The sequence below is a fragment of the Hylobates moloch genome, unplaced genomic scaffold, assembly GCF_009828535.3.
Source record: "Hylobates moloch isolate HMO894 unplaced genomic scaffold, HMol_V3 SCAFFOLD_19, whole genome shotgun sequence".
In the NCBI taxonomy this organism is placed as follows: domain Eukaryota; kingdom Metazoa; phylum Chordata; class Mammalia; order Primates; family Hylobatidae; genus Hylobates; species Hylobates moloch.
The window spans coordinates 57,383,424-57,403,988 of NW_026652294.1; the positions used below are offsets into that span (position 1 = coordinate 57,383,424).

A 20,565-nucleotide genomic window follows, 5' to 3' on the forward strand; every position below is an offset into this window, starting at 1 on the left:
CTTTTTTGGCTGCTGGACCTGGACAGAACAGGGCTATCTTTCCCATGGGATGGGCCAGTCCAATATGAGCACCCCACAATCTGCCAGCCTATCCCAGGGACACTACCTGTCTACACCCACTTTCAGCATGGCCCCTGCTGCCAAGCCGAGGCACTTGCCAGTGGGCACTGCCTTAGTTCTTTCACCAACAGACCCTACCTAATAGAGAACTGCAAATGGGCCCCTGCTGGCAAGGACCTACCCACAGCCCTCCCCCACCAGGGCTCACTCACTGTAGACTTTCCCTGCTGCTTTTCCAGCATGTCGTACATGGGGGCCCCTGATGCCCACCACCTCCCCACTGAAGTATTTTTGGCAGCACCCCTCATTGCTTTTGCCAGCCTACAAGGAACACCTTGGCCCCTCCAGTGTAGCAGATGCTTAACCTTGAGGGACCAGAGAAAAAAAAGCCATAGTCCTGATCCCAGTACCCCCACACCCCAGCATTAAAACATGAAGTTCAGGAGTGCTGAGCTGAAACTTGTACCCCTGAAATCATCCAGAAATGAAACCAATCAACTAAACCCAAATTATACCATAGTCAAACTCTCAAGGGCATCAAAGAATGTAAAATTTTAAAACCCCACCCAAAGGACAGCAATTTCAAAGATTAAAGGAATATCAACCTATACAGATGAGAAAGAATCAGCACAAGGACTCTGGCAATTCTAGAAACCAGAGTGTCTTCTTACCTCCAAATGACCACACTAGCTTCCCAGCAGTGGTTCTTAATTGATGGCTAGAATGACAGACATAGAATTCAGAATCTGTATGGAAATGAAGACCATTGATATTCAAGAGAAAGTTGAAATCAAATCCAAGGAATATAAAGAATCCAATAAAACAATACAGGAGCTGAAAGATGAAATAGCTATTTCGAGAAAGAAACAGCCAATCTTGTAGAGCTGAAAAACTCTTACAAGAATTATATAACACAATCAGAAGTATTAACAGCAGAATAGACCAAGCTGAGGAAGGAATCTTAGAGCTTGAAGAATCAGAGCTTCCCCAACCTTTCTAAAGAAGTTGACATACAAATTCAGGAAACTCAGAGAACCCCAGCAAGAAACTACACAAAATGAACAAACCAAAGACACATAGTCGTCAGATTCTTCAACATTAACATGAAAGAAAAAATATTGAAGAAAGCTAGAGAGAAGGGGCAGGTCACCTATAAAGGGAACACCATCAGGCTAACAACACACCTTTCAGCAGAAACCTTACAAGCCAGAAGAGATTGGGGACCTATATTCAGCATCCTTAAAGAAAAGAAATTCCAACCAAGAATTTTATATCCAGCCAAACTAAGCTTCCTAAGCAAAGGAGAAATAAAATTCTTTTCAGATAAACAAATGCTAAAGAAATTTGTTACCACCAGACCTTCCTTACAAGAGGTCCTTAAGGAAGTGTTTAACATTGAAATGAAAGACTATTACCAGCCACCACAAAAACAAACTTAAGTACCTAGCCCACCGACACAATAAACCAACTGTAGCCCAACTCTACATAACAGCAGGCTAACAACACAATGACAGGATCAAATCCTCACATGTCAATATTAACCTTGAATGTAAATGGGTTAAATGCCCCCATTTAAAAGACCGAGTAGCAAGATGGATAAAGAAGCAATATCCAAATGTATGCTGTCATCAAGAAACCCACCTTACATGCAGTGATATCCACAGTAAAGAGATGGAGAAAGATCTATCAAACAAACAGAAAAAAAAAAAGAGAGTAGGGGTTACTATTCTTATTTCAAATAAAACAGATATTAAACCAGTATAATCAACAAGAACAAAAAATGGCATTACATAAAGAGCTCAATTCAACAAGAAGACTTACTACCCTAAATATATATGCACCCAAAACTAGAATGCCCAGATTCATAAGTTTTTAGACCTACAAAGAGACTTAGATAATCACACAATAATAGCAAAAGACTTCCAAACCCCACTGACAGTGTTAGACAGATCAACAAGGCAGAAAACTAACAAATATATTTGAGACCTAAATGCAACACTTGATCAAATGTATCTAACAGATATCTACAGAACACTCCACCCAACAACAGCAGAATACACATTCTTGTCTGCATATAGCGCATACTCTAAAGTCAACCACATGCTTGTCCATAAAGCAATTCTCAACAAAATAAAAAAAAACCATACCAAGCACACTCCTGGACCATGGTGCAATAATAACTGAAATTAATACCAAGAAGTTCTCTCAAAACCATGTAACTACATGGAAATGAGACAGCCTATTCCTGGATGACTTTCAGGTAAACAAAGAAATTAAGGCAAAAATCAAGAAATTCTTGGAAACTAATGAAAACAAAGATATAACCTTTCAGAATCTCTGGGGCACAACTAAATCAGTATTAGGAGGAAAATTAATAGCATTAAATGGCTACATCAAAAAGTCAGAAAGATCCCAAATTAGCAAGCTAACATCACACCAAGAAGAATGAGGAAAACAAGAGTAAAACAACTCCAAAGCTTGCAGAAGAAAAGAAATAACCAAAATCGGAGTTCCAACTCAAAGAAATTGAGATGTGAAAATCTATACAAAAAAGAAACAAAAACAAAGGTTTGATTTTTGAAAGAAAAAAAAAGATTGATATACTGCTAGCTAAACTAATGAAGAGAAAAAGAGGATCCAAATAAACACAGATACGACGAAACTGATGTTACACCAACCTCACAGAAATATAAAAAAACTTCAGAGACTGTTTTGAACACTTCTATGAACACAAACTAGAAAACCTAGAATAAACTGATACATTCCTGGAAACATTTAATCTCCAAAGATTGAATCAGGAAGGAATTGAATACTCGAACATACCAACAATGAGTTCTGAAATTGAATCAATACCAAAAAAAAAAAAAAATTACCAACAATAAAAAGCCCTGGATCAAATGGATTCACAGCCAACTTCTACTGGACAAAAAAAGAAGAATGGATACCAATCCTATTGAAACTATTCCAAAAAATGCCTGATCATTTTATCCATTAATGGTGATTATTATTTTATTTTACTTTGTTTTAGAGATAGGGTCTCACTCTGTCACCCAGGCTGGAATGCAGTGGCAGGATCATAGCTCACTATAATTTCCAGCTTCCGGGCTCAAGCGATCCTCCCACTTCAGCCTTCTGAGTAGCTGGAACTACAGGTGCATGCCACAATGCCCAGCCAATTATTTTTGTATGTACAATGTCGTGCTATGTTGCTCAGGCTGGTCTTGAACTCCTGCCTTGGCCTCCCAAAGTACTGAGATTATAGGGAAGAGCCACCATGTCCAGCCAATGGTGATTTTGATGACAAGTTTCTTTCAATCCTGTCATTGTATTTTAGGATTTTTTAAATATGATGAGGTTAGAAAAATAAAGACATCTATACTAAGTACTGTGGTGGAGTTTGGGGTTAAAACAAGATTATCCCTGGTAAGTATCCCTTCACTGCGTCTATATAGAAAGTACGTATAGTCTGCCCTCTGGCTCATACAATAGGTCTTTTTGGCACTGGACATTCAACCATTGTCTGGTAAGATTAGGAGAAGAAATTCCTAATTGGAATCTATCAGACAAAATAAAGTCTGGCACGGAAGTGAGCTGTCCCTTTCCGGAATAAAAACAGCAGGTTGGGCCGGGCGTGGTGGCTCACGCTTGTAATCCCAGCACTTTGGGAGGCCAAGGCGGGCGGATCACGAGGTCAGGAGATCAAGACCATGGTGAAACCCCGTCTCTACTAAAAATACAAAAAAAATTAGCCAGGCGTGGTGGCGGGTGCCTGTAGTCCCAGCTACTCGGAGAGGCTGAGGCAGGAGAATGGCATGAACCTGGGAGGCGGAGCTTGCAGTGAGCCGAGATTGCGCCACTGCACTCCAGCCTGGGCGACAGAGCGAGACTCCGTCTCAAAAAAAAAAACAAACAAAAAAAAACAGCAGGTTGACCTGAAGGAAGTGTCCTGGGGAATCAATGACATCCTCAGGGAGAAACTCAGAGCCCATATGGCTGGGCTATTGTTAGACTAAAAATTGTTAGGTGCTTTCTGTTTATTCTTAAAATGATGAAAGAAAACCTCAAGGGTCAAATATAAAAAGGCTTCTAAGTGTCTGCAGCTGATGAGTCAATAAAGGTTTTACTGTATTTCAATGAATAAATTACTCATTAAATCTTAGCCCTTTTTTAAAATTGGCAGAAAAATCTACTCACTTTTAACTATTTAAAAGGTCTACTTTTACTTAGGACTTAAAATTAGTTCAATTTACTCACAACACACCCCCGTTGCTCTGTCTACAAAGTAATAGATGGCAACACATTGGCATGTGACGTGGAACTCTTAATCCCTAGTCATCTCACCTGTCCTGCTCACCTGACTTCATGCCCTGGCCTCTCCTTGGTTTATAAATTCTCTACTCATATCCACCCTTCACTTCCATTGATACAACCTTCCAGATAAGCCACTATATTGACTCCCCCTAAAGGTTTGACCTTAAATCATTGGTGTTTTCAGAATAGCTCATCTCTCCATATATATATCTCTCTCCAGAAAATTGTATAAATGAGTGGAATCTAAATATGGTTATTGAAAAGATTGAGTTAATATTTTCAAATATCTTAGAACAGAGGCTAGTCTTAGTCAACACGCAACAAATTCCAATGTTATTATTTTTAGTATCATCGTCATCATCATTATCCAGATAAAGAGTAGAATCTTTGGGATTATCCAGTTCTCTTTATTTTTTACCCTGAGTTTCTCAAAGCACTCTTTTCATTGCCTAGGTGGATTTATTAACTTGGTAGAGTGCTCAGGCAAGGCTAATATCTATTATTCTGCCAGAGGAGGCTGCTTGTTCTAGTAACTGTGGACTGGTTGACAATCTCTTGTGAGCCGGTTGGCGTGACGCCTCCCTTCCCTCCTCAGAACTGATCCTATGTATATTAAACGAAGAAAGAGCAAGTGTTTGGTCTTGCAAAGCTAAGAGCAATTCATTGACCCAAGACTTGGCCTTCTCTGAGCCTCTAGCAGAAACAGCCATTTCCCTGCCTTTGTGTACCTCAACATTGGGCTCATTCTTCCCCTCTGCCAGAACACCTAGTCATCGATTTTGCTGCATTTTATTTTGCTAACTTATACTTGGCCATTTTACGAGCAGAAAGCCACTTTCCTTCTTTCACTTTCATGACATTCAGACTTATGTTTTCTGTTTTCTTTCTTGCCCCAAAACAACTATCAAGTTTTGCTTTCTAAGAAAGTTGAAATGAAAAAGAAAAAAATCTGAAGTCATGTAAATTATAGATAAAAATAGCATGGTTCCTTTGCCTTTCTTTTACTTCCTTTAATTTGTGTTATTTTATCATGAACTAGAATGTAATGCAGAAGCAGCAAGACAAACCTTGCCCAGTAAACCACTATGAAAAAATAAGGTACAAAATTTTAAAATAAAAAAATCACAAGTAAGTAAAGTAAGGAAGGCTCTTTCTCCCTGACAGAAAAGCATGGGTCTAACTTCCCTGCACTGTCAGAGTGAGGCAGAGATAGAGGAGGAAAGAACCCTTAGATAGAATTGCAATGACTGGATGAGCAGTTGAAGACCACTAGTTTCTGTAATATAAGCTTCTTTTTTTATTATTATTATACTTTAAGTTTTAGGGTACATGTGCACAACGTGCAGGTTTGTTACATATGTATACATGTGCCACGTTGGTGTGCTGCACCCGTTAACTTGTCATTTAACATTAGGTACATCTCCTAATGCTATCCCTCCCCGCTTCCCCCACCCCACAACAGGCCCTGGTGTGCTTCCTTACACCTTATACTAAAATTAATTCAAGATGGATTAAAGACTTAAATGTTAGACTTAAAACCATAAAAACCCTAGAAGAAAACCTAGGCAATACCATTCAGGACATAGGCGTGGGCAAGGACTTCATGTCTAAAACACCAAAAGCAATGGCAACAAAAGCCAAAATTGACAAGTGGGATCTAATTAAACTAAAGAGCTTCTGCACAGCAAAAGAAACTACCATCAGAGCGAACAGGCAATCTACAGAATGGGAGAAAATTTTTGCAATCTACTCATCTGACAAAGGGCTACTATACAGAATCTACAATGAACTCAAACAAATTTACAAGAAAAAAACAAACAACCTCATCAAAAAGTGGGCAAAGGATATGAACAGATGCTTCTCAAAGGAAGACATTTATGCAGCCAAAAGACACATGAAAAAATGCTCATCATCATTGGCCATCAGAGAAATGCAAATCAAAACCACAATGAGATACCATCTCACACCAGTTAGAATGGCGATCATTAAAAAGTCAGGAAACAACAGGTGCTGGAGAGGATATGGAGAAATAGGAACACTTTTACACTGTTGGTGGGACTGTAAACTAGTTTGACCATTGTGGAAGTCAGTGTGGCAATTCCTCAGGGATATAGAACTAGAAATACCATTTGACCCAGCCATCCCATTACTGGGTATATACCCAAAGGATTACAAATCATGCTACTATAAAGACACATGCACACGTTTGTTTATTGTGGCGCTATTCACAATAGCAAAGACTTGGAACCAACCCAAATGTCCAACAACGATGGACTGGATCAAGAAAATTTGGCACATATAAGCTTCTAATGAAAGACAGCATCATCATTGATCCCTTGTGCCCACCTGAGAAACACTGAGGATAACAAATGTTCAATAGCTTACGTAAAAGAATTGAACAATAAAAACTGTATCAGGATTCCAAGCTGGGATACTGACACAGCCAGAGGAGCACTATTGACCTCAGTAAGCAAATGGTGGAAAATTATTTGACTAATGAAGGTAAAATGATTATAATTGGGTAATCCTTCCACCTTCCTTAGACAAAAGAAACTTTTGCTGTCAGTATCTGAGGGCTGTTGAAACTTTTGATACCTGGACAGGACACGTGGGTCAGGAGAAAAGGAGGTTGTCACTGAGAGCCAGGGTCCTTCAGACAAACACTCTAGGGGCACTGGCAAGGGTCTTGGAGGGTTAATTGTTTTGCTCACAAAGTAACCACTCCCCTCTCACCAAAAGAGTTGTGAAGTGATCAGGATGTTATGAGACTGCTCCCTGGGAATGAGTCTGGAAGAGTTTGGGTTGAGAGTAGTTGTTACTCTAGAGGAAAAGGTATTACTAGATGTGATAACTACCTTGTGAGTGAGGAGATGCTGGGAAAGTAAAATATCTGCGAATTAGAATCTCCACATCCATATGCACCTGTAAAGAATCAGGATTCCAGCTGGGATATTGACACAGATAGGGGAGCACTATTGACCTCAATAAGCAAATGATGGAAAGAAAAAGCAGTGTCTATATTAATCCTCACCTTGTGGTCCCAGTGAAGTGTAACCACATGGACCTGCAAGAATGTTTTCTAGAAGGAAGAAAAACATCAGAGAAGCTCATTCGCTAATCATCATCATCCTCTGTTGTGAATAAAACAGCAAACAAAACTGCGTTTTTGGCTCATATCTGTAATTCCAACTACTTGGAAGGCTGAGGCAGGAGACCTCAGCGTCAGGCCAGGAGTCTGAGACCAGCCTGAACAACATAGTGGGACCTCATCTCTAACAACAACAACAAAAAATTAGCCAGGCATGATGGTGCACACCTATAGTCCCAGCTACTCAAGAGGCTGAGGTACGGAGATTGCTTGAGCCCAGGAGTTAAAGGCTGCAGTGACCTCTGATCATGCCACCACACTCCAACCTGGGTGACAGATTAAGACCCCATCTCTAAAAAACAAACAAACAAACAACAGCAAAATGCTGTTCTTAGTTCTAAAGAGCTTGTTTGCTGCAGATGATCTGGTAAACCTGAAGCAAATATAGAAACCCATTGGGCCTGACTTCCTACATAAAGTAAGGAGGGTAAAAATGGAGGCTAGAATAAGGGTTAAAATTTTGTTTCTAGAACAGAGAAAATGATTTTTTTCATATATACATGAATAGATACCATATATACACATATATTATATATACATATATTCACTATATATAGTGTGTATATATAAATATATAATATATATATAAAGTTAGTGTAGTGTGTGTCTGATTGTTTACATGCATATAGTATATACACTTATGACTTTAGTACCAAGATATTTTTCATTTGATTAAGCATTCATTTGTATTGACACAGCTGAAGTTTACTGGAGTTTAGCTGAAGTCTAATGCAAAATTAATAGATTGTTGTCATCCTCTTAAGGTCATAGGGAAAACACACAAATGAAAACAATAAAAGAAAGTGAAAGTACAGAGAAATGTTCAGAAAATGAAAACCATTTGTTTCCTATTAAAAGCCATGCATACAAGGAATGTTTCAGAAAACCTAGAGTCCAAGGTTAAGCCATATCCCAGCTCAGTAAAGCCAGCAGCACCCTCATTTCCAAATGGCCCTCCTGTTCCCTCTACTGGCAGCCCTAGTGATGACCAGCTATAGCCCTGTTGGATCTCTGGGCTGTGATCTGCCTCAGAACCATGGCCTACTTAGCAGGAACACCTTGGTGCTTCTGCACCAAATGAGGAGAATCTCCCCTTTCTTGTGTCTCAAGGACAGAAGAGACTTCAGGTTCCCCCAGGAGATGGTAGAAGGGAGCCAGTTGCAGAAGGCCCAGATCATGTCTGTCCTCCATGAGATGCTGCAGCAGATCTTCAGCCTCTTCCACACAGACCGCTCCTCTGCTGCCTGGAACATGACCCTCCTAGACCAACTCCACACTGGACTTCATCAGCAACTGGAACACCTGGAGACCTGCTTGGTGCAGGTAATGGGAGAAGGAGAATCTGCTGGGGCAATTAGGAGCCCTGCACTGACCTTGAGGAGGTACTTCCAGGGAATCCGTGTCTACCTGAAAGAGAAGAAATACAGCGACTGTGCCTGGGAAGTTGTCAGAATGGAAATCATGAAATCCTTGTTCTTATCAACAAACATGCAAGAAAGACTGAGAAGTAAAGATAGAGACCTGGGCTCATCTTGAAATGATTCTCATTGATTAATTTGCCATATAGCACTTGCACATGTGACTCTGGTCATTTCAAAAGACTCTTATTTCTACTTTAATCACAGAATTGATTGAATTAATTCTGCAAATACTTTGTCGGTATATTAAGCCAGTATATGTTAAAAGGACTTAGATTCAGGGGCATCAGTCCCTAAGATGTTATCTATTTTTACTTATTTATTTATTCTTACATTTTATCATATTTATAATATTTATATTCTTATATAACAAATGTTTGCCTTTACATTGTATTAAGATTACAAAACATGTTCAGCTTTCCATTTGGTTAAATATTGTATTTTGTTATTTATTAAATTATTTTCAAACAAAACTTCTTGAAGTTATTTATTCTAAAACCAAAATCCAAACACTAGTTTTCTAAACCAAATCAAGGAATGGATGGTAACATACACTTACCTATTCATTCATTTCATTTACATAATATGCATAAAGTGAGTATCAAAGTGGCGTATTTTGGAATTGAAGTCAAGCAATGCAGGTGTACTCATTGCATGACTGTATCAAAATACCTCATGTAACCAATAAATATATACACTTACTATGTACCCACAAAAATTAAAAAGATATTTTAAAAAAGAAATACAGGTGAATAAACACATTTCTTTCCATGTTGAAGAGCTTTCATTCTTACAGGAAAAGAAACAATAAAGCTGTACCAATTTCGCTTATATGAAACACTACAAAGATAAGTAAAAGAAAATGATGTTATCATACTAGAAGTTTCAGGTGCCAATGATGTTGAGAAAGAAAAATATTAGATGTCCTTTCTAAGGTGCCTGGGAGACATGAAATTGCAGAAATCTTATTGGCAATTGGGAACATGGGTCTAGAGTGAACAACAAATGCCATAGGCAAAGGTATTAATTTAAGATTCTTTATTGTATGTCTGGTAACAAGGACATAGGAATGAATGTAGTCACTTATAAACAAAGGAGACAATGAGATGAGGACATAACCTTGTCCTGCGGACCCTCAACATTCAAAGGTAGAGCAGAGAAGGAGAATCTGTAAAGGAGCCTGAGGTAAAGTAGCCATTGCAGTTAGAAAGAGAAATTGGAAAGAATGAGGGAGAGTCTAATGAGGGGAAGACAGTGGTACTTTCAGGGAAGGTGAGGGCTGAACTGTCCTAGTGAACCTGGAAACAGACTCCATTGATGACCTTAGGGGGATCTGGTTTAGTAGAATGAATGGGATAGAAACACGGTTGGAGTAAGTAGAAGAGGAAACACAAAAAGAGAAATTAAGAACACTGCGTATAGAAAATTATTTGGGGAAGTTTGTCAAGTGGAAAAAAGAAATAAGGTGGCATCTAGAGAAGAATGTGGATTAATGTTTCTTTTATTTTTTTTCATGTTTTTTGCAATATGTTTTTAAAGAATTATTTTCAGAGGGCGAGCGTGATAGCTCACGCCTGTAATCCCAGCACTTTGGGAGGTCGAGACGGGCTGATCGCGAGGTTGGGAGATAGGGACCATCCTGGCCAACATGGTGAAACCCCGTCTCTACTAAAAAAAAAAAAAAAAATGCAAAAATTAGCTGGGCGTGGTGGCGTGGTGGTCCCAGCTACTCGGGAGGCTGAGGCAGGAGACTCGCTTGAACCCAGGAGGTGGAGGTTGCGGTGAGCCAAGATGGCGCCACCACACTCCAGCCTGGTGACAGAGGGAGACTCCGTCTCAAAAAAAAAAAGAAAAAAACTTATTTTCAGAGAATGAATATATTGGTACAAAACATGTGAACATTTGAATATTTGATTTAATTAATTGCTTATTTGAATAAAATAGTAATCTATCAGTGTTCTAATTAATATTACTTTGTAATAAGCTTCAACGGTTACCTATTTGCTTGTTAATATTCTTTTTTTCTATCAAATTTTACAATCAGATTTCATTTTATTCTGTTATTTATTTACTCTATATTTTATGTTGGTCATATACCTTGTTTATGATTTTATGATTTCTAATCACTGAGATGTACATTTCTCTATACTTTATGTTGTCATATACATTATTTGTTTATGATCTTATGATTTCTAATCACTGAGATATACATTTTCTAAAAATTGTAGCCATGTTCTTGTGATGGACACTTGTTTTTAACCTTACCTGTATTCAAAGATCTGGACAATTCCTTTTTTATTTAAATTATGGAATGCCTAGCATGGAAAACTAAGCCTCTCTCTAATTGAATTCTACTTTTGACTTGACATATATTCAGTTCCCTCTCATGTAAATCTGTTTTTATATTCAATTCTTTTTAATTTCTTTTTTGAAATTTACAATGAACACTTAATAATAATGTTTATGGGGTACAAAGTTATGTTTCCATATAGGTATGCATTGTAATGATCAAATCAGGGTAAGTAGTACATCCATCACCTTACGCATTTACCATTTCTCTGTGATGAGGACACTCAAAAACCTGGCCAGGTGCAGTGGCTCAGCCTGCAATCCCAGCACTTTCAGAGGCCGAGACGGAAGATTGCTTGAGCTCATGAGTTCAAGACCAGCGGGGGCAACATAGCGAAATCCCACCTCTACGAAAAATACAAAAATTAGCCGGGCATGGTGGTGCACACCTGTAGTCCCAGCTATTCAGACAGCTGAGGCGGGAGGATTGCTTGAGCCTAAGAAGTGGAGGTTGCAGTGAGTAGAGACTGTAGCACTGCACTCCAGCCTGGGCAACAGAGTGAGACAGAGTGTCTTAAAAACAAAACAAAACAAAATCTTATAATTATTAACTCTATTCATCCTACTATTGTATAGTCCATCAGAATTTTTCAAATGTGTGATACAAATGGTAATATAAGTTGCTTTTTGTTAGAGTGTCAGGTAATATTCCTAGAATATTTTATTAAAATTTTCTTTTATTTTTTATTAACAACTGACACTGTAACAGTAAAACAGCAAAAGAACTGTAACATAACTAACTTCATTTTTATTTAAGAGGCCTTTATCCATTCCTGCACATAGGCTAGGATAATTTCAGAGCACTGAGATAATGTGCAAAAATAGCAGTCATGTAGTTTTTGAAACTAACTCTGAGATTAAAGGGGAAGTATGTAAGCAACTATGTTTTGTTAAAGATTTATGGAAGCATCGTGACTTGATCAAGGACAAAGTTGTCCCCAACTTCCCAGGACCATTGCTGGCACCCAGTTGTCTACAGTCCTCGGTCACCTGTTGATACCAGTCCCCTCTACTTCCCTATATTCCCCTCCATCCAGACTGAACAATTTAAGATGGTATTTTAAAATGCTAGTTTTGCTGGCTTTCCAAACAAACCTGCTTTTTCTCCCACCAATTCCCATCTCCATGTTTGGCTTTCTGAGAGGTGAGCAGCCGGATCTGGGTTTGGTAACAATATATCTTTACCATAAGTATAATTACCACTGATAATAGAATGTTTTTTGAGATTATTTGCCTTATAACTATAATTAGTAAACTTTCTTCATTGTTATACTTTTTTATTACTGATACTTTAAAACATTTAATTTTTCTGGTTTAGCTAGCTAAGGCTAGAAACCTACTCCCACCACTTGACATCAATTTATTTAAATAATTCAATTTACTTAATATTTCAACATATATAGCATTATCAAAAATCTTAATCCACCTCCTTGCAGGAAACAACTTTATTAACTAGAGTACAGTATTTACGAACAGACTGTTTGGCTTTTAAACTTACAGATGCCACCTATTTTCAAAATTACATAGGTCAGCAACTTTTACCTTATCCCCCTTCAGTGGGATTGTTTCCTACATTTGTAATTCATTTTAAATTGTTTTGTTAAATTCTGCATTCATCTTAGAGTCTCCCAACCTCTGAACTGATTTTTTAAATTTGGATACAGAAAGGTTCACTCCTCATGCTATAAAGTTTTATAGGCTTTTATGAAGGCATAGTGACATATATCCACCATTATAGGATAATACAGAATAGCTTCACTGCCTTAAAAAATGTACTTTCATCCATTCACTGCACACATGCTCTCTCCAAACTCTTGGCTACACTAAGCTTTTTAAAATCATGATTTTGTTGCCTTTTCCAGAATGTCATACACTTGGAATCCTGTGTCCTTTTCAGGATGGCTTCTTTCACTAAGCAGTATGCATTTAAAGTGTTTTTATGGCTTGATGGCTTATTTCTTTTGATCATTTAATGATATTATATTGCATGGGTATCGCACCGTTTTTATTAATTGACCTATTGATGGACATCTTGGTTGCTTTAAAGTTTGGGCAATTGTTAATAAAGATAATGTAAACATTTATGAGCAAAATTTTTTGGACATGTTTTCAAAGCAGTTGGATAAATACTTAGGAGCCCAATTGTTGTTTCCTATGGTAAAACTGTTGAATTTTTTAAGAAACTGCTAGGATGTCTTCCAATGTGACTGGACATCTTGTATGTCCACCAGTAATGAATATGTGTTCTTGTTGCTCTGCAATTGATAATCATTAGTGTTGTCAGTTTTTTTAATTTTAGCTATCCTTATATATGTATAATGATATATTTATTGCTTTAATTTGCAATACCCTAATGACTTATCTGGGGCTTTTTTTTCCCTAAGAGCTACTCCATTCAGCATTTCAATAGCATTGACCTGAATGACATGGATGTGAACTTACATGGCAACTTTGTTCACATTGACTTTCATGGTTTGAGTAGGGGTCTAAGGTGAGCCCTAGAAACACTGCATCTTAACCAGAAATTGCAAGATCTACCTGTAGGGCATGAGCTCTGGGTGTGCCCAAAGGAGATTTTATACATCCCTACCAAGGACATGAAGTTCACAGGAGTCCTTCAACCCTAAAAGGCCAAACATTCACATTGTATTCTCACACTGTGTATTTTCATAAAGAACTCCTGGGAAAAGGGCACCAAATTGACTTACCCAAAATGAGACTGCAAATGTCCTGCAGACATCTTTCTGTTCAAAGGGCACCTGCATAGTTTTGACAGGATAGCACCAATGTGCTCTACAGGGCCCTCATCAGTTGTAAGCATGTGGAGCCTGAGTCAGGTTGTGTGTGTCAGGAGAGAAAGACGGAGATGTCTTGACTAAGAACGATGATGGCATTACCATTCCTTCCAACTCAGTGGGTCATTCCTCCCCTCTTCATTTGTTCTTCCCCTTTCCTGCTCCCCCAACCTCCACTTTCCTCACTCTGCCTCATTTATCTGCAGCCATTGGGTGGCTGCCTCATAAACATTCCCTTCCTGATTGCTATATGACACCTTGCCCTGCAATGATGTCATCAAGCTGGGCACCATATAGTCTCCAAGGGAAGAGGTTTCCCTTGGAGAAACTCAATGGGGACAATTCATTATTGAGTTCAAAATCTGTGTCTAAATAAACCCCACAAACCCATAGCGGATCACTTATTTTGTGCTTTGGCTTTGCCACATCAACTCCAGCAGTAACCACCTCAGCAATATCACGCAAACACCACCTCCCCCTAAAGTTCAATCAGTTCTGTGTCCATTGGGGGTAGTTTTTCTAACAAATACCACTGTTTTCAGGAAAATATTTTTCTCCCTGAATCCTTTCAGATGTGGGCTGTCTTGTGGAGGCTGAGAGGTATATCAAGGTGACCCAATGTTCATGTCCCTAGCTTTGAAACCAGTTCTTTTCTACTGATATGAGGGCCACTTGAAGATACGTGGAGATTCCTTTCTCAAGGAGTGTGAAGAAATAGGAAGATATATGAAGATTTTTCCAGAGTCTGATAGTGTGTTCTCCTTCTACTCCAGATTTTCTAAAACCTTGTATCTATTCTGCCTTTTCTTGGGCCTCCTCTCCTTCCTCTCATCCTCCTCACCACCTGTACAGAGCCAGGAGAGTTGGGGTCAGCTCCACTTTTTCATTAAGGCCAAGAAAAGAATTGTTGGAAGCAGTGCTCATCTCACATCCTATGTCAAGTATAGAGGGGAGATCTGGAGGCAAGTAGAAGCTATTCCCCACCAAAAGATTCAAAGTCATGGAGATTTAACCCTATCCTTCTGAACTTAGGGCCGCAAAGGTCTAATGCCATTTTTTGGACATATGAAGTGTCTTGTCTCCTACTGTTTTTACAGGCCAAATAGGAAAATTTTGGCTCTATGATGCCTGATTAACCCCAACTACTCCATCCCATGACTGTATAATGTTATATTATTACATGGTCCTTATCGACGGGGAGGATTAATAAATCCATGTTGTGACATGGTATTTATTAGATTTTCTTATTTTTAAAGCCCCTGGGTATTTGTATTTTTGTTGTATTTTTATGGCAATATTATATTAGTAAGCTTTTTAAACTGAGATATAGTCAAAATACAAATAAAGAAACCCAAAATGATGTCCAGTGTGCTATGTCACTGTCAGCATCCCTCCCTAGTCCTGATAACCTTCAAAAAGTCAAAACTGGCTCTCAACTTGGTCTGAAGCTGACTCATTTGGTTTTCTGAGCCCAAGCTCCTGGCTAACCCTAAACCTTTCCTAAATATGGATGAAGAAAAGGACACTTTTCTTTTTAGAAAAAAACAAATATATAGGGAAATATAGATAGGCTACTTATAATAGAGACAACCACTTTGGAGGATGTGGTAAATGAAAACCGATGAATTTTCTCTGATTTAGTGGAAACGTTTCTTTGAGATAAATTTTGCAGGCAGTGGGGAATGCAGGAGGACATCCTGGTTGACCTGAAAGAAACATGGTCCCAGAGACAGAGAGTGGGCAGGGTGAAGAACAGCCTGATGGATCTCCAGCTGTGTTTCTGAAGTCATGCCAGAGGCCACTATCCAGGGCTTCACATAGCCGAAACATTTTGGGGACCCTCACTTGGAACCATGAAAGATGGAGGACAGTGAACTGAACCACTGGATACTTGAAGTGTGTCAGATTAGGGGAGTGGTTGAGATCCTGAAAGTGGAAGGATAGGATGAGGTGGGGCCAGGTAAGGAGGCGGTATCCAAAGATAAATGGAGTCTGGGTTGGAAATAGAGTTTGGTATCTGAGTGTGCTCTGGGTGTGGAAGGAAAAAGATAAATTGTAGGGGTTTGAGATGGTCCTGACAATATAGGATCCAGTGACAAAGGAGGCTCTGACTGAGGAAGGGAATCTAATGGTTATATGGTTAAGAATAAAAAAGTAAGTGGGTGATAAGGGCCAGTCAGTAGGTGGAGGCAAGAAGTAAAGAGGCCAGAGGGAGCTACAACTCAGTGAATCCCAAAGGTGACATCACAAGATATGTATCTTCCCCTGGCTTCAGGAGCAACGTGATGTCTGCTTTTGTGGTTGCTCTAACTCACTACTCGGATAAAGGATCTTGCTATAAATCCTTCAGGAAGCTACTCTGCAAAGGAAGCTTTGGCAGGTGCCTACAAGAGATAAGAGGTGCAACATACATTCAGAAGCAGGACAGGACAGATGGGCCTGGCAGGGGTCATATTCTTCCACATTTCTGACTTCATGACACTCTTTTTCCCTCACTCTAAGGCTTGACCTCACATCACTTTGCCTATGGGTTCTCCCTCTCATGTCAACTCCAGGCTTCACTCAGGTCCCAGATTTCCACAGGCAACCTAGGAAGAGGGATGTCTGGAATAACGAAGGAGTCTAATCACGTTTTTTGAGGAGAAAGTAGGTCTGATGCCTCTTTATCATCTTTGCAATGAGTTCTCCAAACAGAGAAGAAAGGAGCCTGAGTACATCAGGTGAAGGCAGAATCTTGTAGGAAGCTGAGTAGAGAGCGCCATTGGGAATAAAATCTTTTAAGATCGGAATCTGAATGCCCATGATTTAGGATTCAAGTCAAAGTTCCACGGACAGTAATAGTAAGGTTCACATATATAGAGAGCTAGGTCACTTTAAAGCACTTTCTCATACATTGTACCAAGTGATCATAACAAAAACCCATGAGGTTTGTAGGTTGGCAATCTCTGAAACAAGGAATTTGAAACTTAAGGAAGTTAACTTGCAGTATGTCCAAGAGCAGGACCCAGAAATCTTGCCTCCAAATCCAACAGTCCTTTCACTACATCTCCCACCACCAGCAAGTTGGCAAGACCCCTGGCCCAACTCAATCATTGTTCGATTCCCATGGATAGGCAGAATAGATATTAGGAGAAATGTCCCAGGCCTGATAGTCTTCGTAAAAGGCTCCCCTCCAAGATCATTATTTTCTGAGAATGAATGATTCCAAGAACTGATCTATTTTATGACTGTAGACCTGTGACCTCATAGAAGAGAGATATTAAGATTAACCTGGGAAGAGCCTAGCACTCAATAGCAGATCATCACCCTTGAAAGCTCCAGACATGGTTCTCTTCCTGCCTCTGTGTTTATGCTGAAAGACAAAAAAAAAAAAAAAAATTACCTGGTAAGATAATTTCACTCCCCTCTTTCTAAAATATCAGCAGATATTCATTATTATTAGGTTGGTGCAAAAGTAATTGTAGTTTTTGCCATTATTTTTAATGGCAATTACTTTTGCAGCAACTTACGGTAAATAATGTTATTCTCTACATTGATTTTTAAGATCTGTGTTCTTTCCATGTTAATCATTTTGATCTGGATAAGAATATTTTTTTTAACTCTTCTCTGAGGAACTAAAATATAGAATGGAATTCCGCACTTTTTAGAAAAATATTTCACACACTAGTCCTCTGCTGAAGAAAGGCAAGGAATCTCAGATCTTCAGGATTGCGTGTGCTCCATGGAATAGGACTTCCTGAGGACATGTTGAGTACTCTCTGATTGGAGACTTTCAGAGGCTCAGCATTGCTCTCCATGTTGGCCCTGGGACAAAGGAGAGGCTTGATCTAGAGACACCTGAGCTGGGAAAGAGGCTGAAGAACAAGGCCTTGGGGCCTGTTCTCTTTGGGTGCCTTAATAGACCAATCCACAGCCTCTGCATCTGTGGTCTAAAACTTTATTCTGGAGCCGTGTACTACACCCAGGTAGATGGTCTGTGAACAATGGATTGAAGTCTTAGTCCTCGCTGTATCCCTCATCCTGACCATTCTGTTCTATGCTGATGATTTCCCAATCCCTCCCGAGACTTCCTATTTAAAAACTCTCTGTATTCTGATAATTAATTTAGAAAAGCAGAGAGAGAGAAAGAGAATATAAGAGTCCATTTATTTTTTGGACTGAACCTAGGGTTCCCTTACCAGACTCATATTTCAGATTTTTTCAAATGGTGGTAAATATGGACTCCACTGAGTGTATTTACATGACAGTAAGAAGATCCTAACTGCACACAAAACTAAAAGATGGAACCAAAGCCCCAGTGCTAAATAAAATGCAGAAGAACCTAAAGTTCCTCATGATCTGAAGTGTGTTGCTGCCTCAGTAACTGGACACAGAGAATAAGTGGTTTCATATACAGTCCCAGGTCAGCACCACAAAGTTATACTATGATCCCAGAGTGTTCCTAAGAGTGGAGGAGGAGACAAAATGTGGAAAGGGAGCAGACAGCCCCTCCATACTCTCCATCCTAGCAGATCCCACCATGCCTCTGGTCTCTGGATCCTGCCGCTTTTCTCTGGGACTTCCTGCTTTCCAACTTCAGCCTTACAGCATGTCATAAATATGTATATGTCTTAATGTGATGAATAAGCTATCTGACCACTCATTTATCCACTCTCCAAGGAGCTGTCAGATACTATGTAGCCATATTTATACAGACAACCCATTCCCTGAATCAGGCATTGCAGCCTGAAATCCTTTTTCCTTAATTTGTTAGCTGTTCTCTGTGTAATCTTTAGCTTCTAAAAGGTATGTGTTTCAGATGATTATGCCTAAATTACCAGGTAATAATTTAAGTCACAGTAACGTGTTGTTCATGCTAATAATTCCTATTCCCCTGTGGAATCTACCAATAGGCAAATTTGGTGCAAGGAGAGCCAGAAGGTCTCTCATGCACTCTAATTTGGCAACCGTGGCACTGTCATGGTGAGGACCAAGTGACAGCCATCAAAATCAACTGCTGATGTCTACTCTGTGACAAATCAGGTAATATTCTCAACTTGAAGGTGTTCTCCGTCTCTTGGGAGAAGACAGGACTCTAATTGGTGAGTCAAAAACAGCCTGTGGAACAGGCTCCAGGAGCTCACTACTGACAGTGAAGAACTTTGTCCAGGATGTGGGATTTTCACAGGGGTGAGGAGCAATTTCCAGGTAGACATAGAGCAGAACTGCATTCCTGCAGAGAAAACAGCTTGAGCAAAGGCACTGCATAACTGCAGTGTGTTTCTTTTTCCATTTTCCAGCTTTAATTGATTTTAAAAAATGACACACCATAAACTGCATATTTGAAAATCATGCAATTAGATATTTTAACATATGGATATGCCCATGTAACTATCACTACAAACAAAAAAAGAAAATATTTACCATCCTTAAAAATTCTCCAGGGCTCTTTTTAATGCTTCCCTAACTTTTCCCTCCCCATATTTAGGCCACCACTGATCTGATTTCTGTCATTGTAGATTAGCTTCCATTTCATAGAATGCTATAGTTATGGGCTGAGTGTCTCCCCAAAATTCATTTGTTCAAATCCTGCCCCCTAATGTGTTGGTATTAGGTGGTATGCTTTTGGGTGGTAATTAGTTTAGATGAGGCCATGAGGGTGGAGGATGGGATTCATGCCTTTATAAGAAGAGGAAGAGACATTGGAGTTTCTTCTCTGCCATGAGAAGACACAGTGAAAAGGTGGCTGTCTGCAAGCCAGAAAGAGAGCCCTCACTAGAAACCGCATTGGCCAACACCTTCATCCTGGACTTCCCCAGCCTCCAGAACTGTGAGAAATAAATGTCTGTTACTTAGGCCACACTGTTTATTTTGTTATACATGCCAAGTGACTAAAACAGATATATAAGTGGAGAAATACAATAGGGACTCTTTTGTCTGGCTTCCTTCATTCAACCTAAGTAAGATTCATCCATGTTATTGTGTTCATCAACAGATCATTCATTTTATGGGTATATAGTATTCCATTGTATGAATATACCATAATTTGCTTTTCTCTTTACTTTTTTATGGATATTCTATGGATTAGTTGTTTATAATTTTTGATTTCACAAATAAAGCTGCTGTAAACTTTCTTGTACAAGTCTTTGCATGGACATATTTCTGCAGTAAAACCTACAGGTGGAATGTCTTTGTCTCATAGTAGAAGTATTTCAGAAACTTCCAAACACTTTTCCAAAGTGGCTGTCCCATTTTTATCTTCATTAGTGATGTAAGTGTTCCAGTCACTCCACAATCTTGCCAATACTTGATATGGTCAGTCTTCTAAATTTTAGTCAGTCCAGTCATTCTACTTGGTGGGTAGTGGTATCTCACTGTGATTTTAATTTTAATTTTCCTAATTATTCATGATATTAAGCATTTTGTGATGTTCTTGTTTGTCTTTTGGGTATGTTGTTATCTGGTAAAATGTCTGTTGAAATATTTTTGTCCATTTTTGTGCCTT

At 39.1% G+C, this 20,565-nt stretch overlaps 1 protein-coding gene across 1 annotated transcript; it reads left to right on the plus strand.

Annotated features, from left to right (window-relative positions):
* Positions 1-8,206: 8,206 nt before the first annotated feature.
* Positions 8,207-9,406, plus strand: IFNW1 (interferon omega 1). The gene has a single exon (XM_032139710.2). It carries the CDS (start codon positions 8,468-8,470, stop codon positions 9,053-9,055), a length of 588 nt encoding a protein of 195 aa, XP_031995601.1. The 5' UTR covers positions 8,207-8,467; the 3' UTR covers positions 9,056-9,406.
* Positions 9,407-20,565: the final 11,159 nt, after the last annotated feature.

Coding starts and splice junctions, on each gene's coding strand:
- IFNW1 (XM_032139710.2), top strand. CDS start 8,468: ATGGCCCTCCTGTTCCCTCTACTGGCAGCCCTAGTGATGACCAGCTAT.